Source organism: Balaenoptera ricei, chromosome 14 (genome assembly GCF_028023285.1).
Source record: "Balaenoptera ricei isolate mBalRic1 chromosome 14, mBalRic1.hap2, whole genome shotgun sequence".
Classification (NCBI taxonomy): domain Eukaryota; kingdom Metazoa; phylum Chordata; class Mammalia; order Artiodactyla; family Balaenopteridae; genus Balaenoptera; species Balaenoptera ricei.
This window is the reverse complement of record NC_082652.1, coordinates 31,994,994-32,019,039: the sequence shown is the minus strand read 5'-3', so window position 1 is coordinate 32,019,039 and position 24,046 is coordinate 31,994,994. Positions and strand designations below refer to the sequence as shown.

The window sequence follows — 24,046 nt, the reverse complement described above, 5'->3', positions numbered from 1 at the left end:
CGTTTTGTCTTAAAATGGAAAGCTTTACAGTTTGTATTCTAAGGGCTTTCCTATCAAGATTTCTAAATAATAATCAATTATTTTGAAATGCTGATGATGTTCATTAAATTTACATCGTGAAGAAACATAAGTATTTCATATCCAAAACTATGCTTTCCCAAAAGATGCAGAACTGCTGAACTTTATTTATTTCGCTCTAAAGGCTCCTGTTTGGATTCATATAGGTTTATGGTAGACATTATGACATTTTTTTTTAAAAATAGCTGTTCTGTTAAGTGTATACAGTTGCTCATAAAATTGATTTTCACGTAGTGACAGTAAGATGCCAGATCAGCCTGAAATGTGAAGATGGCTGTGCAATGGCTTCAGACCACTTATAATGAAGATAGATAATTTTTGTATTTGGTACACATGCTAAAGCTATATTTTGAATTTAGTTCAATAATCCTAGTAGGAGAAACTGAAGAAGCATTTTTTTCAGCTTCGTAATATTGTCTCCTGTTTTTAAGTAGGTTGTAACTTATGCATAGTTGGGTATTACTATTATTACCTTGTGGTGCTGATATATACTTTTATATCTTGTAAGCCATGCAGCATTTTAACATCACATATCATTCAATTCATCCACTCAAAGTGTATGGGAACATGGGATGTTTTTCCTTTTACTCGGGTCTTCTAAAAGTTCCTTCAGTAGTGTTTACGGTATTCAGGGTACTAACTGAACTTCTTTCATTATACTTTTTTTGTTAAATCTATTCCTATGTGTTTTATTTTGATACTACTATAAATGGAATTGTTTTCTTAATTTCTTTTTTGGATTGTTTATTGCAAGTGTATAGAAACGCAATTGACTTTTGTATATTGATTTTGTATCCTGAGACCCTGTTGAGCTTACTTATTATAAACTCTAATTGTTTTTTGTGGATCCTTAGAATTTTCAATACCCATGTCATCTTTAGGTCGAGTTAGTTTTATATCCTATTTTTCAATCTGAGTGCCTTTTATTCCTTTTCTTGCCTAATTGCTGTGGCTGGAACCTCCAGTACAATGTTGAGTACAAATGGAGAGAAGACATCCTTGTCATGTTCCTGTCTTAGGAGGGAAGCTTCCAGCCATTCACCATTCAGTATGATGTTAGCTGTGGGTTTGGGTTTTTCATAGATGCTCATTATCAGGAGAGACATACTCTTTTATTCCTACTTTGTTGAGTATTTTTTAAAAATCAATCATGAAAGGGTGTTGGGTTTTAGCAAATGCTTTTCCTTTATGTATGTAGGAGAGGAAAAAGTTCTCCTTGACCCTCTTAGGGTCTCTGACTGGGTCTGAAAATGAAACTGACAGATTCATGGGAGTAAAGCATACAGATACATTTAATGTATGTTTTATGTGACATGGGAGCCTCGTAAGGAAATGGAGACCCGCAGAAACAGACCTGGTGTATTTATGCTGGTTCTCGTGAAGAGCAGACATTCATGGAGGAATATGATATGATAGAGATTGTACAGCAAGTATGGCAAACTGAGGAAGACAAACAAGATGCGTGCATTGATTCTTCTTGGTGAACCTTTGTCTTTGGAGATAAGAAAGCTCCTTTCTTCTGGTGCAAGGAGGGCACCTCTCACATGAGGGTTTTGTGGCCTGTTTAGGGGACAAGGGAAGGGAAGGTCAGAGTGACCTTCTTGCTACTGCTGTTTTCTTGAACTCCTTCAGCTTAATTTATTCAGTGTGCAAAGGCACCATATTTTGGGTAGCATTTCCTGGACTCCATTATTTATCAGATTATCGTATGGCTTTTATCTTTTATCCTATTGGTGGGGTGTGTTATACTGATTGATTTTTGGATGTTAAATCAACCTAGCACTCCCAGGATAAATCTCACTGGGTTACAGTGTACAGTCTTTGTTATATGTTGTCATATAACACCTTAAATATGAAGTTATTTGCATATATGATGCCTTGAATTCTGAAATCTAAAAATTACACAGAATAATGCCTCATTATTTTTCTGCCAATTTTAAAAAATAATAATATAATGAAAAAGATTGCAAAACCCTCATAAACCTATGTGCCATATATGGGATAAAATGAATACAAAAATCCAAGACATTTCTGTATTACTACTTTGCAATATGAAACAAGTCAGCAATTTCTTTAAACATTTAAGAAATGCTGAGTTCATAATATGGCGTCCAAGGTTCAAATTTATTCTTATTTTATAAAACAAAATTAATTTTTCACTCATATTTATTTGCACACTCAAACATTGCTTGCCTACTTTCAAATTTAAATTTTTATGAAGACATTAAACAGTGTGATTAAAATAAGAATAACAGAGACATATAAAAAATTGGAACTGTTTTCTGAATTATGTTTGTTGAATAAAAACTGACCCATGTGCTTTGGTTGAGAGACGCACAGAACTCAGAATTGAGTTTCTTTGAGTTTATCATTTTATTTATTTATTTTTATTTTTAAAAAAGTTTTATTGGAGTATAGTTGCTTTACAATGTTGTGTTAGTTTCTACTGTACAGCAAAGTGAATCAGTCATATGTATACATACATCCCCTCTTTTTTGGATTTCCTTCCCATTTAGGTCACCACAGAGCACTGAGTAGAGTTCCCTGTGCTATACAGTAGGTTCTCATTAGTTATCTATTTTATACATAGTATCAATAGTGCATATATGTCAATCCCGATCTCCCAATTCATCCCAACCCTGCCTTCCCCCTTGGTATACATACGTTTGTTCTGTACGTCTATGTCTCTATTTCTGCTTTGTAAATAAGATTGTCTACACCAGTTTTTCAGATTCCACATATATGCGTTAATATACGGTATTTGTTTTTCTCTTCATTTTACACGTGGGAACTTAGCTTGGATTTTTCTCCAGTGTACTATCATTCTTCTTCAAGAGATGGGTGACTAATAAAAGTTATTTGTACATAGTGCCTAGCTTATTTTTCTATGATAAGGATGTTGACTGTTTTTCCCTTGACAAATTATTCCATTAAGATCCATTCTTACCTCTCAAGCAAAACAAAAGTAGTTTTGTCTTGAACCATGTTAAGAGCTTCCTACTCACAAGAGTTACTTGGCCTCTGTGGCCCTATAACCTCGCTCATGTAGTGGAGAATAATAATGATAATGCTCTCCTCACAAGGTAAATGTAGGGATTAAATGAGTTAATGTGCATAATGAACTTAGAACAGAGCTTAGCACATTCTAAGAGCTCAGTAAATGTTAGCTATTATTATTATTATTAGGCCTACATCCTGATTGGCCCACTAGAATGAATTAGATGGAGATTTTAACTCTAAGTGGCTAAATTGATTGATTTCTTAGATGGGATAATTTAGCAGTGTCCATTTTAAAAATTAAAAAAATGTTTGCGAAATAGATTGTTTTCAGGCAGTCCCGGCTGTTCTTTTCAGCAGAAGTTGGCTCTCTTCTTTGTGATGATGTGCTACACAAATAGAAGCATTGACTGTGCATTCTGGCAGGCGGGCATGGCTGCAGCCCATCTCAACCTGTGCCATTACATTAAAATGTAAATGAAAATACAAAGGGGTCAGGGCACAGTCCGCTTTTGTCCATTTCCGTTTGCACTTTGATCTCGCAAATTACCATTCTCTGATTTTGTTGTTAGTGTTTTGGTGCAGGCTTTGAAGAGGCAATAATATGAGACATCTACAGAAAGATTTGCATTCTGGTCAATGATAATTCCTGGCTTTGGGACCAAATGCTGGTGTGAGATCAATTAATACCCGAAAACCTCTATTCTTTTGAAAACTGTTTTCTTAGTAAGAAACAAAAGAATATGGCAGAAATGAAAAAATAGGAGAGTTGTACTCCAAAACCTTTTAGTATTCATGGAAGATGTTTAGTTTTTAGAACTCCTGCAGATTTTAGAAGAAAACTGGCATAGCATTTTGAAAGGGTATCCAGGAGACAAATGGGCCTATAAATTTAGAGGGAAAGAGAGAATTTTTCTTCCTGAGTATGGGATAGATTGAATTTTTCCACTGTAATGGTGCTCTACCTGTGTTACAATTAGTTTGGCAAGGTTCAGAGCACGCAGCTGAGCGTGGAATTGAAACTTTTCTGGCTGTGGAGCTCTTTTTCTTGGGGTCTTTTCCAGTTTCCAGTGATAGATCAGTTATTTTAAATAATAATGAACATTTCTGAGGCTAAGTACCAGGCACACAGAATACCTCCTCCTGGCAGCATCTTGTTTAATCTTTATCCCAACACTATGAAATAGGTACTAATTTTAAATCCTTATTTTGCAAGTTAAAAAAAAAAATCCACTAAGGCTTGGGTTGAAGAATTTTTGCTTCTATTCAAAGGTAGTAAGAGCCTGAGCTTGAACACGTATTATGCTGCAATCCTGATCTTAAAATAGTATTAACCTTCAGCCGCTTCCTAACTGAAAACAATTGTAGGGTTTACAGCACTAGGCAGGGAGATTCCAGGCATCTTAAACCTCTGGAAAGATTATATATGCCTTTAATGTTTATTGAAAAAACTTACAAATGTCACCAGTAGAAATTTTAACCTTCATGATCTTGGAGGAAACTGATCTGGAACATAGAATTCCACAGCCCCTTTGTCTTATTCACCCTGGTGGATGAATTAATTAATTCAGTTAATTCTCTTGCTTGAAAAGGATAATTTGCTGATAAAAGTGTTTACACTTAATAGGTTTTTCTCTCTTCATCTGGTTTCCATTGGAGGTATGGCTTTATTATTTTAGCCAGACAATTTTTTTTTTTCTGGCAGTCTTCTTCTCAACCAAGAAACACTATTTCCCAAACTGAACACAGCCCATCTGTTCAGAGAAGAACCCTCCCAAAATGCAATTTGAACAGAGGTATCAATTCCTTAGACTCTTAACCTCACTATGCAAGTAATAAGCCCTGGTGTCTTTGAGAAAACCATATTGAACATCAAATCCATTCTAAAGGAGAAGGGATAGCCCTCATTCTGGGCAGCATGTCTTAATAAGGATGGGGGTAAAGAAATACTATCACACAATCCTATCTTTGGCCACCAAATTAAAAATGTAAGTTATATTCTAATAGAACTCCTAATACAATTAGCAAGTTGTATTGATAAATGAGCTTTGCTATGTCTTTCTCTTTGGTTCAGTAGCCATTGCTAGAAACAGGGCCCTTAGGAAAACAACCTTCCAGGGCGGACTTACTATGGATGGACAGACCTATAGCAGAACCAGTGACAATTCTGATATGCCCGTTATTTATTATTGTTAAGTGAGCTGATGAAGCAGAGCACATATATTTAATCAGATTCTCCAGAAAGATTACAGAAATGAACACTTAGCATTTTTGAGGGGGTGGTAAAAAGAGTACTCTTCTACTCTGCTGGTAGAAATGCCAATTGTTATATGCGCTAAGGAAAGCAGTTCAGCAATTTGTGTCAAACGTATTTTAACAATGCTGACTATGGGAGGATACACCAGGGGTGATACTCAAAATAATTAACAGCCCTTCAGCATAGGCTCCGAACTGACCCTGCGCTTGACCACGTGCGGTGACACTGCAGACCAGCAGCCGCAGGTATAACACCCCCTTAACCCAAGTTGCCATGAAAGATGGCTACACACCCAACACTCTGTGTTAGAGACCCACTGTGTTATAGTGACCTGCAGCCAGAGGCAAGCAGAGTTAGGAGGCCACGAGATGGACAGGAGAGGGTAACATCAGTGAGGCGTCCTGACGGAGGACGTGTGATATCTCAAGGGTCTAACAGCAAGCTAAGGGAATCCATGGAAGCTTTATGGAAGGAAGAGCATTGGAGAAGGTCCTTGAAAGTAGCAGGAATTCCAGCAGTCAGACTGGGAGCCATACCTGGTGGGATGAGAGCACGGGAAAGGCAGACACCGGGCTGCAAGGCTCGCCGAGGCAGTGTGGCCTGATGGGCAGAGCCTGAGCTTTGGAACTGGCTAGACCAAAGTTTCCACTCTGCCTCTGACGCTTAGTAGCCAAGTACCCACAAGTAAAATGGAAAAAATACCTTCCTCACAGAACATGGGTGAGTCATCAGTGGAAAAGTTTCCGGCCCCTGAAATGCCCAAAAAAGAATGTTACCTTTTTCCATTTTCTAAAAGCAGTGGGTCTTCCAGCTTCTTGGGAACAGGGAGTAGAAGAGAGATTTGATGCAGGGACTTTTTACACAGATCTTTAAAACCATAGAATCCTGTTATTCTTGACCAAGGGGAATTTGATTAAGTTAATGAGAAATAGTTTACAGGGTTTTAAGTTAACATAATAGTATTAGAAACAATGACCCAGAGTTATACTGGTTTTTTAGAAGTTACTTAGGACATTTTGCATGCCAGGCATCATGAATGCATTGTCTGAATTATTGGTGGCCTCCAAATTAGTAATGGGGGTTTCCTCTGTGTTACTGATAGTAAAATGCATTTTTCTTTAGTAATTCATTTCCACTCCTAATTACGTTTTTTACAGGATCACGTTAGTGCGTGTTTATCATCTTTGGGTGCCCAGGAGTGGGGTACCATTCTTTGAAAGTGTCTAGATGTGGTCCAGAGACACGTTGGCACTGGGGGAGGCTTCTAGCTGTCATCCAGGTTTATCCATCCCTCCCAGAAAACACTGGCATCCTATTTTCTTCTCTTCTACTCCCTCACCTCCCCCCACCCCACCTCTTGCTGCTCTCTCTCTCTCTCTCCTTGTTTTGATAAGAGAATGTTTCCCTAAAAGTAGAAGTTATCATAAAATTTCATTCCTGACCTGTCACTCCAGGTCTTGACACGCATTTTCAGTGTTCTGTGGAAATGGGTCTGTGCTTCTCAGGTCAGACAGAGTGATCCTTTATTTAAACAGCTGTCCCCTATGGACGATGTATGTTGTGAGACTTAATGCTGTTTAGCAGTTGGAATCATTCTTTCTTCTCGAATTGGAAATCAGGATCAGCCAACACCGCAGTGCTATAGCAGTCCCAACGTAATTTCACAGAATCTATCTGTAGGGATAGTATTTTTGGTAGCTGGGAAATATTGCACGAGTAATGCTGCATACCAATGAGTTGTATTAAAATATATATTACTCACAGCTCTGTACTTGGCTTACAGAGTTTCCTTGGCAGCAGCATTTCACTTCTTACTGTTCTTTTCATGTTGCTAGTATAAATAGCTAATATGTTTTTGTTCACAACATCAATTAGGCCTCAGTATAATCTTTATTAATACAGGTCTGTTATTACAAGAAGGCTGCTGAGCTATGATTATTTGCACAGCAGGGACAATAAAGTATCTTCTTTCGTCCTGGTTCTATCCCAGAATGCCCGGCTGTTGCAGAACACACCAGAGCCTTCCAGAATCTCTTTTACAATCCTAATGAAATCTTTAAAGCTCTTAGAAGCAAAGGCATTCTTTCCTTCAAAGGTAAACAAAAGGGAAAGGCCGGAAATTGCAGAGAGATTCAAAAAGGCACCCATGAGTTCAGATCTCCACTTTTAACCTGTTTAATTCTTTCTCTTTGTGCAGCCAGAACGCCTCACTTCCTGCGGATTCAGAATGTGGAGGTCAACGCGGGCCAGTTTGCCGCCTTCCAGTGCAGTGCCATCGGCAGGACTGTGGCCGGCGACAGGCTCTGGTTACAGGTACGGTAACTCACTTTCACGGTTCGGAGAGAGTCCAGCGGGCAGAGTGCGTGTCCCCTGGGGAGGGCCCCAGAGGTCGGGTCAGTGTCAGGCCCCTACGGGAGATGGATGCTCTGAGCACTTTCCCCAGTTCTTTTCCTTCTTCCGCAGTAAGTAGCCAGATTACAAAGAGCTCTAGACAAGCTCAGTGTTGTTTTTCACAAACCCTGTTGTGAATTTCTGGTTTTTCCCTTTGCTTCTGCTTAGCCATCTCATGTGGAAGATCTGGTTACCAAATTACTTTTGGAGCAGTATGTTGGAGTCCAAAATACAGTACCTTTCCCCCACTCTTCCTCTGGAGAAAAACCCAAAGAATCACACGCACACGTGCACACACACACACACACAAGTTTATAGGCCTTTTTGTAATTTTCATTTCCACAGCAATAAGCCTAAACTTATAAATTAATAGCACACCTTTTACCTTTGAGCATTTAAGCAGACTTTTTTTAGGGTCATCATAACTTGTGTGTCTCGTTTTATTGTCTTTCAAACTCCACCATCTGTATTTTGCACAGCCAATAGTTTCATGGACAGATCAAGGGTTTCAGGAATTCTGACCAAATGAGCAGGAGTAAGTGACCTGTCCCCCCTAACCAGCATGCCCCCCACTTCTTTAGACTCTGGGTTTGGTTTCCCCCATAGAATTCTCCAATTTTATTCTTATTGCTTCTTGTCGCGCATTGATCTATAGGCTGCTGGTTCTCCACCTTGACTCGTGTTGATTTTACCCCCCTTTCCTTACAGATCCTATTGTGGGTTTTGTTTTGGTTTGGTTGGTTATTTACTTATTTTAGTTTGCGACTGAGCTGCCTTATGTTCTAAACCTTCTCTGCGTCCGTTCTGTTGCACTTGGGCTCTGTTCCATGGGTGCCGAATTTTCCTTGGTATATGTCACTCTCCACCTATCATGTGTCTCCTTCTGCCGTGTAGTAATGATTGTCATGTGTCACATTTGCCTGACACTCTATTCTTTTTAAATCCCATATTCCTTTTAATTATCACAGCTGAAGTCAGTGGTCACTTTTCTTCTTCCTCCATTTCTGGGGGAAATGAAAAACAGCCAAATGTGCTATCCCAAGATTACTCAGCAATGTGTTGACAAATGGCGAATACATTCTGAAGGAGGCTTCTTAAATGCTTTGGGGTCCTCTGCACACAACCCTCCACCTTCTTCCCTGATGTCACTCTCATTTCTCATATCCTACTGTCCCCATGAGAGAGTCCCCAGGCCGGGAGAGAGGAATGTGTGCAGAGGACTGAAATGGTATGTACCAAATTCATCTTTTTTTTCTGTTTTTCCAAGTGCTTTTATTTTTTTAATTAGCTTGTATTGGTGTGTAGTTGATTTACAATGTTGTGTTAGTTTCAGTTGTACAGCAAAGTGATTCAGTTATTCATATACATATATCCACTCTTTTTTAGATTCTTTTCCCATATAGGTCATTACAGAGTATTGAGTAGAGTTCCCTGTGCTATACAGTAGGTCCTTGTTGGTTATCTATTTTATATATAGTAGTGCGTATATGTCAATCCCAATCTCCCAGTTTATCCCTCCCCCCCATTTCCCCCTTGGTAACCGTAAGATTTCTACAGCTACAACTCTACTTCTGTTTTGTAAATAAGTTCATTTGTACAATTTTTTTAGATTCCACGTATTAGCGATATCATATGATATTTGTCTTTCTCTCTCTGACTTACTTCAATCAGTATGACAATCCCTAGGTCTAAATTTATCTTTACTGTTTCCTTCGCTCTAAAAATTTTGTAACCACTACTTTAAGAGCTTTTTGCAGCATGTGAAAAATGTACTTGACCCTGGTCTTTGGTATTCAAATTTTTTTTTATCCCACGTCCCAGTTATTTTAGCTTCTTGATGTTAGAGCTTGAGAATTCTTTTTTTAGTTAGTGGTTGTTTCGTATTAAATTTGATCAAGTTTGGCTATGTATGTATGTATGGTAATTGATGAGACAGACGTTTTTAATTGGCATTTTTCACAATGCCTTACCTTCCTTTTAAAAATGAAAATACCCTGCCAAAATTTTTTAAAATAAATAATGAAAAAATGAAACTACCCTCGTCATCTTTGATTTATCTCCAGAAATCTTAATTTTTCATGGAAAGCATTTTTTTTGTCCCTGATATTTGTTTTAACGTTATTTGAGAGACTACAATAAAAAGTCTAAGCTTTTGTCTCAACAGTCTTAGACATTCCCAGGAACTTACAGGCAAGTTGAAAATACAGTTTCCTTTTTCGTTTTTGTAAATATCCTGGCCTTGGGAGGGTCCTGCTTACACTTGAGCACTTCCTTGGGGTTGGGATCTTTAACTCCTTCCTCTTAGGAAGTGGGAGACTTTGTTTTAGAGAATCCATCATGCTGTAGGGAGAAAGCTATCTACCAGTTTGCAAAAAGGGTCTAATTGCAGAATTAGATTCTGCATTAGGTCTAAATGCAGAATTCCCATTCCTGATTCCACTATAGAATCACATGGAGAGTTAAAAAAAAGGGTGGTCTACACTGGATTCTGATTTAATTGATCTGGGGTAGCCTGGATCTGACTCTCATGGTGAATTTCCCACCTACCAGGTCTGTCTTGTTTCATTCTATTAAATTTAATCATAGTGTTGATAAATTGTTTTCCAATCAATCCATTAATGCCTCTCTTTGCCAATTACCCCGTCTTCTCTTGCCCTTCTTATCATCAATGACTGCATATTGTCCTGCAGCTTTCAAGAAGGGTCGTGTCAAGAAGGGAATGAGGGTAAGACAGAACTGGGATGACTTTGAAATTCTAAGTGACACCGAGTTTGTCCTGGACTCAGCCTGCTATGTGGTTTGTGAGTCTTTGTGATGTTAGAATAGTTTTAGTGTTCAATAATTTATTTCCTCTGTTTGGATAGGCATTTTGGGGGCAGATGTTTATTTCGTTAGCAGCTGATGAAATAAGACAAGCATCTTTCGCTTGCAAGGATGGCTTCTGTTAACCTGTGTTGTGTGAGATGGTTTCCAGCAGCCATCGGGATTTGTGGCAGGGGATGGTTTCACAGCGTCCTCCTGCTCTCTTGCCTGTGCCCTGGCCCTTTGCTTCAGGCAATTCTTTACAAGTTGTATGGAGAAGCAGACCTGGAAAACTAGACCAGGCCTCTCTGGTCTTGGAGGTATGAATACGGACTTTTCTTCCTTCCTACCTGAATGTTCTAACACTTTCAAAAATGCTTTCCTGCATCTGAACTCCCTTGGATCCTCAAAATAATTCTAAGATTCAGGCAGAAAACTGAATGAAAAAATTGTTTAGGTTTTTCTATCATTTGAATCTTCCCAATAGTAAGTCAAGATTTAGAAATAAATAATACATCCTTTATTGGGAGAACATTGATACTGTGAAGTGTGATCATTTACAGTCATTTGCATTATAATCTTTTGAGTCCTACTGTAGGTACTTTGTGGAGTTTCATGGTGTAGTCCATGGTTTTGTACTTCTTTTTTTTTTTTTAATATTTATTTATTTATTTATTTATGGCTGTGTTGGGTCTCTGTTTCTGTGCGAGGACTTTCTCTAGTTGCGGCAAGCGGGGGCCACTCTTCATCGCGGTGCGCGGGCCTCTCACTATCGTGGCCTCTCTTGTTGCGGAGCACAGGCTCCAGATGCGCAGGCTCAGTAGTTGTGGCTCACGGGCCTAGTTGTTCCACGGCATGTGGGATCTTCCCAGACCAGGGCTCGAACCCATGTCCCCTGTATTGGCAGGCAGACTCTCAACCACTGCGCCACCAGGGAAGCCCTTGTACTTCTATTTTATAGATGAGGCTTTTGAGGTGCAGGATTGGTGAGGTTCAAAAAGGTAAATGGCATAGCTGGGAATAGCACACCCCTGTTTTTTCACTTTTACTTCACCACTGATTAATTCCACTCTGCTGTGCTGGCTTCTCCTATCCTGAGCTAGGTGAATAGGTAATATGCACTTACTACTTTGTTAGAATGATTTGGATGTAACTGACATTACATAATTTACATCCAGGAGGCAGCTTGACAAAAAAAAAAAAAAAGTCCATCTGTATTACATGTACATCTTGATCCACGTCTATGAAAAATGGCCAGTGGTTTGATTGTTTAAAAATACAGATTAAATATGATCAATGTCAGAGTCTTTCACAAACACATAACACACATAAATCTGAGGATGACACTAATGAAGAAATGTTTATGGTTAGCAGATGTGTCCCATCTGCTTCCATTTTCTCCATCTCATCCATGGGCCACACAGGTTATTGTCAACGTGGAATCGGTCTTTCTAGAATACAGAACAAGGAAATAAAACACAGCTCATGAACCTCCATTATTGTAGCTGCAAAGTACGTAAAAGACCTTCGAGACAGTGTGCAGGAGGAAGACAGCATCTATCAAACTATTTTTACTTAGTAAAAAACTGATGTGCATTGAATCTGCTGAGGATACTTGCTATGTGCTACCAGATATGGTGATCTTTGCGTCCAACTGGGCTGTAACCATGGGAGACACTCAAATGAAATGTGTTCGTAAAACAATTCAAGCACCCAAAACAGGACCATGTATTTCTTGGTATTATCAACTTTCTGGTCACTGTGGAGCCTACATTTTGAGATATCATAGAGTATGTTTATATTTAAGATACTGAGAAGAGAAAATAGAATTTTAGATGTTCTTTTTTTACACTTAAATGTTATTTGCTGATGGGCAGTTTCTGAGTTACACATTTTTATAGTCATTGACACTTTAAGCCACATATTATTGTATTACAATTACTATTGTTCTTTCTGAAGTATTTAAAATTTTATTTTCTGCCATAGGCTTGTTTCTCTTGGGAATTAATATTTATAATGCCTCTTTCAGCTTTTCAGTGAATCACCAAAGCTGATATTGACACTGGTAAATCTGAAGATGGTGTGTGCACATTCTTTTCCAGGGAATACAGCCCACTTTGCCCTCTTCTGCATCTGGTCCAGTTTGGGGCACTTTTGTAGTTTCTGCCCTTTAATTCATTTTTGATACATTGTAGAGGCTCTTCCATTCCTTACTCTTTTCTTTTTTTTTTAAATAAAATTTACTTATTTATTTATTTATTTTTGGCTGCGTTGGGTCTTCGTTGCTGCGCACAGGCTTTCTCTAGTTGCAGCGAGCGGGGGCTATTCTTCGTTGTGGTGTGTGGGCTTCTCATTGTGGTGGCTTCTCTTGTTGTGGAGCACGGGCTCTAGGCGCATGGGCTTCAGTAGTTGTGGCACACGAGCTTTAGTAGTTGTGGCTCACGGGCTCTAGAACACAGGCTCAGTAGTTGTGGCTCATGGACTTAGTTGCTCCACGGCATGTGGGATCTTCCCAGACCAGGGCTCGAACCCGTGTCCCGTGCATCAGCAGGCGGATTCTCAACCACTGCACCACCAGGAAGTCCAATTCCTTACTCTTTTTACTCCATATCTTAGTCAACTCGGGCCACTGTAACAAAAATGCCATAGACTGAGGGGCTTAAACAACAAATATTTATTTCTCACAGTTCTGGAGGCTGGCAGTCTAAGATCAGGGGCCAGCGTGCATGTTCTTGGAGAGGACCAGCTCCCGGTTTGCACACTGCCATCCTCTTGCTGCATCGTCACTTGCATCCTCTGGACTCTTCATCCCCTTATAAGGGCCCTAATCCTGCCATGGGGGCTCCACTCTCACGACCTCATCTAAACCTAATTACCTTCCAAAAGCCCCACCTCCAGTACAATCACATTGGGGAGCAGGTCTCATCATATGAATTTGGCGGGCATGCAAATACTTAATCTACAGCACTCAGCTACCACATCAAACTCAGAAGTGGGTGGAAATGAAGGTGCTTCGGCCCCCAGGAGAAATGGCAGAAAGCAAGGAGGCAGTGGAGGTGCCTTTTCAAAGGTAGACGGTTGGAGGCTTTGATAAAACCCGGGATTGACACGTGCGTGTTGGGTGAATAGAAGCTGGTAAAGGAAAGCTGGAAAATCATACTTTTCTCTCAACAGATCTTAGAGGCCCCATCATTTTTAAATGGCTCACTTTTTAGAATCACAAAATTATGTAACTTCTGAATTTGGAACAATCTTCAAATTAAATTCCTCATTTTATTAATGAGAAAACCAGCTCAGAAGAGGTAGAGAACTTTAACACAGTCATCTATCCAATTATTATATTTATTATAGATAATTCCATTCTGCTAGTGAAAGTCAATTATATGTACAAATATTTTTGCTTATTTATAAATTAGTAAATTTTGTCACTTGGACATTTTTCTTCACTGAGTGACCTTGTATTTCACATATTAGCCTTTTAACCAAATATTCTCAGATTTACTATGAAAATATCTGCATTAACTTTGGAACCATTATAGCACAATATAATTTGAGTTGTTTTCTTTGAGCAAACATCCCTTGGTGTTTATTTGAAGTAAGGTACCAGAATAGCATCTTAAAATGACTTCATAGCGTGCATCAATTCACAGAAATAGAAAAGGAAATCAGATGGCATTACTCTGAAGTACGCTCTTAAAAACGCTGGTGCAACCCAGCACCTAGAAGGGTACCTGTCACATAACAAATCTTCAGTAAACCTGCTCATGGCTCTTGGCTTACAGATGCCTGAACGACCAGGTGTCTCCTGCAGGTGAGTCCCAAAGGCACATAGTTGGACCAGGAAAACAGGCACAAACTCTGTCTTTTTGGAATGCTTATTTTAGGTCTATGGTTCATCTTCAGAGGAATGGTCTTTGATGAGAAGAGGGATGGATAGAATCTGGTCGTGTCTTTTCTGCTGTTTCAGAATATACAGCAAGTATCATGCAGAGTTTGAATAATTTTAGAAGAAAATGTGATCAATACATCATCACTTTTCCTTCATTTCTTGTAACCTTTCCCTAGGCTTTTTAAATTCTCTGTTGTAAATTTTTGTTCTTTAATTCCCCCTTCAAAAAAAATTTCTTGCCATTGGACCTCAGTAAATGGTAATAGAAGTATAGGTCTAATAAAGCTGGTCCTCTTGAGTTCTCACCATGACAGCAGACCTGTGTCATAGTAATTGATGAATAACCCCACCCACTCATGTTTTTGGTATGGAATATAATTCAATATGAGCTTTTAATTTGGGAAGCTTGCTCTTTGAAAAATAATATTCACTTGGGATTAATTTTCTTTTTTTAATTACTGGCCTAGCGGTATTGTTTTCTACTGAGAGTTTGCTATATCATTCCTCTTAACTGGGTATGACCTATACAATGGTGAAAAAGGCATTTCCACCAGTCTAATAAGTTTCTCACATTTCTTTTCTGAGCTCAGATAATTTTAGACCTTTTTGAGAAAAAAAGGAAAATCCTGAGATTTTGGTAACTTGATTCTCATAGCTCCTCTGACCTGTATAATTTGGTTCATGAATGAATATGTACATTGTATTAATAATATTTACATTACTAGCTTCAACATATGTGTTTGAAATAAAATAATTATAACTCCTTTTGCTGAGTCCCACTGTTTGCTGAGTACTCTGCTAGGGTGTGTTTAACCATTTTTTCCCTTAACTGATCCCAAGGAGAACTCTTTTATGTGCCCATTTATGGAAGAAGAAAATGGGCCTCAGGAAGTTTCAGTGATTTTTCCATTTGCACGTTGCTAGTAACAAGGTCTGGGTTTTGAACCAAGCCATCTAAGTCTAGACTCTATGTCCTTAACTGTAATGCCTCTTGCATAGCAGAAAGACCCAAACATTTCTTCATGGATTCATAAACATCGTATAGTAATTTAAGTGATACCTTTTATTGACATTTAAAATGAAAATTTTATTCATGTGTGTGTACTATTGCCTTGGCTTCTGTGTTATGGAATGTGTATATTTGGTCAACCTTTCTTGGTGGTTTTTAGTTTCCTTTACAGATTCTGTGGGAAAAACATCACAGCTGTATATCAGAACCATTTTGTAATTATACATAAAAGCCATAAAATGATTTGAATAGGAGTAAAATTATGGCTCCCTTATCAAGCCTAACATGGGTGTTTTTAGACCCAATATTTCAAAGCATAAATTTAACAGCACTTACTGTCATAGAAAATACCAGGGGCTTCCCTGGTGGCACAGTGGTTAAGAATCCGCCTGCCAATGCTGGGGACACGGGTTCGAGCCCTGGTCCAGGAAGATCCCACATACTGTGGAACAACTAAGCCCGTGTGCCACAACTACTGAGCCTGCGAGCCACAAATACTGAGCCTGTGTGACACAACTACTGAGCCCGTGTGCCACAACTACTGAAGCCCACGCACCCAGAGCCTATGCTCCACAACAAAAGAAGCCACCACAATGAGAAGCCCGTGCACCGCAACAAAGAGTAGCCCTTGCTCGCCACAACTAGAGAAAGCCCGTGCACAGCAACGAAGACCCAATGCAGCCAAAAATAAATGTAAATAAAATAAATAAATTTAAAAAAGAAAATACCAAGAAGACACAAAGAGGACTATCTTCAGTGCTATAGGAACCACTGGCTCCTTAAAATTTTGAGTGGTTGAAATCACATCCATTATTTAGTCAGTTAAATATCCACGTATATGATATACTATTGAACATTCAGCCTGAAACCACCAGCAGCCTTGAAAGCATACAACATATCTTTTAACTTATATGATTTTGGATTACCTTCATTTAAAGTTAAAGATTTATTTTACATGGATGAAAGAGTAGGACATATCTAAGGGGATTCTGAGAGAAATTAATTAATGAATTTTACTCTGTGATATTACCTGTCTCAGTCAAAAAAAGGTGTAAACAGCTGGTGCTTTGAGGAGGCTGCACCAGGAGCAGCTGGACCGTTCTCCTCCGTTGCAATCTGAAGGCCTCTGGGCCAGGATGTGAAATTGTACTGTGAAAACTGCAGGTCAGGATGGTTCATTTTGGAGGACAGAAGAGAAAGGCATCAACTACTAGCCTTAAGGACTGCTTGCTTTGGACCCAACAACCACACTTCCTGTAAAAGCATTTGTTCTGTTTCTTTTCTCATATTCATCAAAAGGTTCATTTGTTTCTCTTGCTTCCAAGAATCCGCAGCTGTGTCACGAGAAGGGAAAGTGGAGAAAGCCCTGCTCTGGAATTCCCGTGGTTGAGGGCTGAGAATACTAAACACTGTCTCTGCTGTCTCCTGTTAGTGATCCAGGCCTTGGAGTGAGGGTCCTGGAGAGTTTGGACACTGTTAGAATCTCTGGTTTTTTCCTCTTCTGTCTCTTCTTTTTGGAAGGGGAAGGGAAAACATGGAAAATGTTTTAGCTAGGAGGTAAACATATCTGCTTTAGGTAACTTTGAAAGTTCTAGGAGATTTTCAGTCTGGTAATCTGGAATTATGTACCTAGAGAAGAGAGAGGGAAGAAACATGACAATTTTTGATGGGTTTTGATTTCAAAAATGTCTTTAGGACCAGAGAAATGGAATGGAAAACAAAGCATGCCGCTTGTAGTCCTAGAGGGACCCAGTTTGGGATAAGGCCAGAGACCTCTGAGACAGGCACACAGTGGCAGTCAAGTGGCTCCTATAGAAGATGAACTTTGAAATCATAGAGCAGGTCGTTATTCTCTTCTGCATCTCTCCTACGTATAAAAAAGCCACCCTTCATTCCCTTTGTTCAAAGAAAAGGGAATTGGCTATTGTCCAAGTGTACGAAAATTATGTTTGGACTTCCCTGGTAGCGCAGTGGTTAAGAATCCACCTGCCAATGCAGGGGACACAGGCTCGAACCCTGGTCCGGGAAGATCCCACATGCCGCGGAGCAACTAAGCCCGTGTGCCACAACTACTGAGCCTGCGCTCTAGAGCCCGTGAGCCACGACTACTGAGCCTGTGTGCTACAACTACTGAAGCCCGGATGCCTAGAGCCTGTGCTCCGCAACAAGAGAAACCACCACAATGAGAAGCCCGCGCACCGCAACGAAGAGCAGCCCCCACTCGCTGCAACTAGAGAAAGCCCGCGCACAGCAATGAAGATCCAACACAGCCAAAGATAGATAGATAGATAGATAGATAGATAGATAGATAGATAATTTATTTAAAAAAAAGAAAATTATGTTTTTTCAGTTATAAGAAGTGATGTCCACTAAGCACAAAGGACAAGTGACAAACTAATGGAGTTTCTGTTTATCCTGAAGGTTTAGAAGCTGATGGTTGCTCTCATTCAAGAATTGTGTAGTATATACTTTCCATGTCTGGGTGTATGATTATTATAATAGTTATTCAAATGTTGCTACAGCTTGGGACTGCTACCCCTGGCATATTGCTCCCCTTTCCCAAATTGCATTTTTTTTCCTACTGTGGTGGGATCTTTACCATATAGTGACTTCATGCTTTTGCAGGAGGTGAATGACACCTGGACAGAATGGTTCTTTGATTCCTATAGCTTCGGAGTATTTATAAGCCAGCAGCAAAACCATCTATTTTTCCTGGGGAAATTATGATGGTTAAAATAGTTGTTCAAAAATACAAAAACGAGGGATTTCCTTCTAATTGCTTCTTAGATTTTCTTCATTTATATTTTTTCTTTTCTTTTCTTTTTAAATACTGAATATAGTTCTCTGTGCTACACAGTAAGTCCTTGTTGGTTATCTATTTTATAGATAGTAGTGTGTATATGTTCCTCCCGAAGTCCTATTTTTATTTTTATTCTAGAAATTATAAGTGTATACAGTGGTAGAGAGAATGATGTCATGAACTCAATATACCCAGCATCTGACTTCAAAACCAACAATATGTGACCAGTTACATCCTCTGTGTGTCCACCTGCTCCCCCTCTGATGATTTTGAAGCAGTCTTAGTCATCATATCATGTAACTTGTAAGTGTTCTCTAAAACAGGAGTTGGCAAACTTTTTCTGCGAAGGGCCAGATAGTAAATTTTGTAGGGCAGAGCGTCTTAGTTATAGCTCTTCATCTCTGCCATTGTAGCAGGAAAGCAGCCACAGACAACACAGAAATGGATGAATGTGGCTGTTTTCCATACAACTTTATGTATGGACACTGAAATTTGACTTTCATGTCATTTTCATTGTCACAAAACACTATTCTTCTTTTGATTTTTTTCAATCCTTTAAAAAATGTAAAAAACGTTCTGAGCTTGCAAGCTGTACAAAACAGGTGGCAGGATGGACTTAGCCTCAAAACCCTGCTCTAGGGCTTCCCTGGTGGCGCAGTGGTTGAGAGTCTGCCTGCTGATGCAGGGGACACGGGTTCGAGCCCTGGTCTGGGAAGATCCCACATGCCACGGAGCAGCTGGGCCCGTGAGCCACAACTACTGAGCCTGCGCGTCTGGAGCCTGTGCCCCGCAACGGGAGGGGCCACGATAGTGAAAGGCCCACGCACCGCGATGAAGAGCGGTCCCCGCACCGCGATGAAGAGTGGCCCCCACTTGCCGCAACTAGAGAAAGCCCTCGCACGAACCGAAGACCCAACACAGCCAAAAATAAATAAATAAATAAATAAAGTAGCTCTAAAATTAAAAAAACAAAAACAAAACAAAAAAAACCCCTGCTCTAAAAGATAAGAGCTCTTAAAAAAAAATAGAATAATCACCGTGTATGCCCTGCAAAAACAGTCAGTGTTCGTATATCCTTGGCTGTCTTGTAACTTTATTTCTTTTAGCAGTTTGTTTGATTGTGATTGCAGTAAAGTTCACACTTTGCAATTGGGTGATGAGTGTCTTAAGTCCTTTTTATCTTTAGGCTTCCCTGTTCATTTCCCTCCATTTGTGATGGTTGTTATTGTTGTGGAAAGTGGGTTTGTCCTTCACAGTCCTCCCGTATTTTGAGTTTTGCTTATTGCCCTACAGTAGTGTCATTTAACGTGTCCTTCTGACTGCTGTGTTTCTTGCAAATTATGTCTCCTTTTGTGAAGTTATCAGCCACTGATGATCATTCCTAGGGTCATTAATTCATTCAGGGTTGCAGAACGGTCCCATTCTCAGTCCTTCTTTGTTTAGTCACTAGAATACTTCTAAAAAGAAAAACGCTCTCCCATTATCAACCATTTGGGTATCCTGGTATATAAATCGTAAAGGGAAGGTGGTATTGATACTTGATATTTTTGTTCTTGTAAGCAAATTGTCAAAAATAGTGAGGTAGTTCACTGGTAGTTCACAAGTGACCAAAGGGGTTATTTAGTATTATTGTCACTGATGTCATTATTGTCATCATCAACCTGTGGATTTAAACACATTTGATGAGTTTCGATCCATCGCACTTATTATCTTTATTGCTGCTCAGATCTTCCACCCCTAAACAGTGGTGCTTACCTGACCTGGGCCATCTCGATGGCTTTCTTGCTTTGTGGTGTAACCGTATGTTCCAAGCTTGTATTTTCCATCTTAATGACCTAGAATTGGCCGTTTCTCCAAGGAGCCCTGGTTCTTTTTCTGGGGGAACTGGTAATTAGAAATTACAATCTGATCACAGAGGTGCTTATTCCTACTCGTTATCGTTTCTGGATCTTCCCATCCTATGGAGCTGGGATATATACGTATGCGCACATACACACATTTAAGAATAAAGCCTGTCCTGAGATCGTATTAACAATTCAAATTCAGAACTACAGGGCTTTTAACCTTTATCTTGCGCCTTTATCTTCTTTCAGCTATGTTTTCAGAAAAGAGTTGTATGTTTTAAGGCATATTGATTGGGGAAAAGTGACGTTCTTAGCCTTGTTTATGTTTAACTAGCCTTGCCTCTTAGATTATGGATAACTCGGTAGGTTCTGCCATCTTCCTCATGGTCAAGTTCTGTTATCACAGTTTTGAAGTAAACAGGGTCAAGTCCTGGCCTTGCAAACCCAAACCTTTAACCCAACAGGAAATGTCAGTCAGCATCAGGCTCCTTAGTCTGATGTGGCTAGATTAGTCCCGTCAACAGATTTTAAGAGTAAAGAACTTCTAATTTCATTGGTACTTCTTTTTTTTTTTTTTTTTTTTGTATTTCTAATTACTGCATTCATTATATATATCCTATATTATTTGGATGAACTTTTAAATAAAATTTAAACACAGGTTGTTAAATATTATTCATGTATTGCAAACATATATTGAACTATGTCTAAATATCAGAATGAGGGTCTAAATTTTCGTAATCAAATTCTTTACTTGAATATGCCTATAAGACTATCATATGTTCAAATAATATGTTACTTTGGCTATCTGTATACCCATTAGCCAGTTGAAGAATACGTGTCAATAGCTATTCATAGAATATGATAGCATAAGTAAGAACTTCTGGTTCAGTATTCCAAATTGATAAATACTTGTGTTAGCTTGGTTATGGAATAGAAATCAAAGGTCAGCACCATCTTAGTTATTAAAATTTAAAAATACATGGGCTCCAGAAAGTCGATTTGTTGAGATATTCAATTATTATTGGATTTACATTACAGGAAATGTTTTAAACAAAATTATTCCTGGCTCTGCTGATACTATTAGTGATCCCAGTGTTAAGAATTTCAACCGGTATCTTACAAATGGGCATATTTGAAAGTGGGGTAAGACGGACTATTTTCTCTATTAAAGAAATGCAAGTGCGGTTTAATCCCCACCTGTATGGCTAAGGAGGGGCGAATGGCTCTCCTGTATCTTCTCTTGGCCCCTGCACTCAGAGTGGCTCCAAAATGTGATTAATTTGCCCGCACTGCTGTTAACTGCCCGGACCTCAATTTCTTTCCATCGTTGCTCTGATTATTGCAAAACTCTTTCTGAAAGACTTAATATGTATCTTTTTTGCTGGCAAATTACTGCTCATTTAGAAGTCCTAGAGTTAGTCCACTGCAGAAAGAAGGTTGGAAGTCTAATTTAAATAACTATCAGGGCTTTTTCTCAGGCTTGCTCAAATTGAAATGCATGCGTGTTTGAAGATGCTCTTGCTTTTCTAAAAAGCTGCATTTAAACCATTAAGATCATTTCCTTGCAGATATGGCCGTTATGGTTGTCTCATTAAGTTGACAAAAGATGGGTCAGCAGTTTCTTTAACACCTGGACACCTGGTGCCGTGCTCTGCCTGGAACCGGGGGTTTTGTCCCGAGGACTCGGAGCCTCTCTTATGGGGGGAACTCATATTCTGAAGAACAATCGCAGTCCCATCCTTGGTGATGCCTTATTGTCCTGCTGTAATGTTATTAAGAACCAGCTCTCCAGTCCTTGTCAGGGCCGCCTCTTTCTAACTCTGTGAAAATTGAGAGAAAACTGCCTGACAAAGGTGCTGTCTCTACCCAGTGGACATTTTCATCACTTTGTTTTGCGGGAATAACAGTCTCCCCATAGTTTCCTCGCTGCTCAGGGGTACCCCAGGTTCTGAGCACGTTGTCCTGTCTGGTCCTCCCTGTCATGGGGAGAGGCAGACAGGGAGGGGGACTCGGCCCTTTCACATCGTCCAACATCAGAGAAAATGGGCCAGCCACGGTTCCCTGCCTTCCCTGTTGAATTCTGACCTAAGGAAGAGTATCTGGGGACCAAAAGGCATCTTAAAAATCAGTCTGGGGCTTCCCTGGTGGCGCAGTGGTTGAGAGTCTGCCTGCCGATGCAGGGGACACGGGTTCGAGCCCTGGTCCGGGAAGATCCCACATGCCACGGAGCAACTAAGCCCGTGAGCCACAACTACTGAGCCTGCGCATCTGGAGCCTGTGCTCCGCAACAAGAGAGGCCGTGACAGTGCGAGGCCCGCGCACCGCGATGAAGAGTGGCCCCAGCTCGCCACAACTGGAGAAAGCCCTTGCACAGAAACGAAGAACCAACACAGCCAAAAATAAATTAATTAATTAAAAAAAAAATCAGTCTTTTCAGTTACCCATTCAATGCCTAAATCCCTTTCAGTATTACGCAAGACGGAGGAGATACGGGGATATATGTATATGTATAGCTGATTCACTTTGTTATAAAGCAGAAACTGACACACCATTGTAAAGCAATTATACTCCAATAAAGATGTTTTAAAAATGGATATATATATACATCTCCATTCTCTTTCAGATTCTTTTCCTTTATAGGTTATTACAAAATATTTAGTATAGTTCCTTGTGCTATACAATAGGTCCTTGTTGGTTATCTCTTTTTTATATAATAGTGTGTATATGTTACTCCCAAATTCCTAATTTATCTCTCCCCCACCACCTTTCCCCTTTGGTAACATAAATTTGTTTTCTATGTCTGTGGGTCTATTTCCGTTTTGTGAATAAGTTCATTTGTATCCTTTTTTTAGATTCCACATATAAGTGATATCATATGATATTTGTCTTTCTCTGTCTGACTCACTTCACTTAGTACGATAATCTCTAGGTCCATCCGTGTTGCTGCAGATGGCATTATTTCACTTTTCCTATGGCTGAGTAATATTCCATTGTATATATATGACACATCTTCTTAAACCAATCATCTTGACGCACATGATCTGAGAACTGGACTAATACAGAACCGACAGGTGCTGTTGGACCTGATGAATGTATTCAGCCTCAGGAAACAAGACCAGGATTAAAGTGTGAATGCCAGGATTTCAAAGGGAAAGAATGAATATGGCCCTCAGAAGCGATTCTTTCTCTGGCATTTGGGCACGTGATCTGTTCTCGTTTTAATCCTCCCCCCGTTCCTGTCCCCATGATCTTCGGTCCTTTCCTTGGGGCGCCCCCTCCTCTCCTGTCCTGTCACTTTCCATCTGGCACTGGCATCGCCCCTTCTTTCTCTGCGGGTCTCACTTCTTCCTCTTCCTTTTGTTCTCTCTGTCTCCCTGCCTCTCCGCCGCACCTTCCACAGACTTTCCTGGTTTGTTTCTCTGCTCATCTCATTCCCCTTACGTGTGGCCTCAGTGGTCGACAGTCTTCAGGCAGCTATTCTGCTCACGTTTTCCAAGTGGGATTTTCAACTTGCATGAAATTCCTGGTGATGCCACAAATTTAAATGAGATGCGTCAATCTGAGTAATTAATCTTATAGATATTTAAATATTGCCATGTGTCCCTAATTCTAAATATATATTTTAGGAGTGCTACATGCTCTTCAGTTAAATTATGTTAAGCACACTTAATCTTACTTAGTTTGGTTTGTATTTTCCATTTTGGGGAATATCCAGTTATGGATACTGAAGATGTGAGTCTCAAGGAGCATCCTTGCCTGATGGAAAGAGGTCAGAGTTAGCATCTCATAGTATTGTAGGGAATTTATCATTCTTCAAAATATTAAAAATGGGATTTATTTTAATTTAAAAGTGCTATCGAGTGAGAGAATAAATGAATTTGTACCATAAAAGGCATGTAGTACCACAGAAATATAAATATTCTTCTGAATATTTGATCTTTTACCCAAGATAAGCTTATTTTTCCCCTATTGTATTGGA

At 39.6% G+C, this 24,046-nt stretch overlaps 1 protein-coding gene across 4 annotated transcripts in view; it reads left to right on the top strand.

The window, feature by feature from the left end:
• The window catches only part of PTPRM (protein tyrosine phosphatase receptor type M), a 747,478-nt gene that overhangs the window by 299,123 nt on the left and 424,309 nt on the right, over nucleotides 1-24,046 (top strand). For all 4 annotated transcript variants that reach the window (XM_059894848.1, XM_059894849.1, XM_059894847.1 and 1 more), the window contains exon 5: nucleotides 7,530-7,645. In XM_059894848.1, coding sequence (XP_059750831.1) covers nucleotides 7,530-7,645 — 116 coding nt within the window. The remainder of the gene's footprint in view (nucleotides 1-7,529; nucleotides 7,646-24,046) is intronic.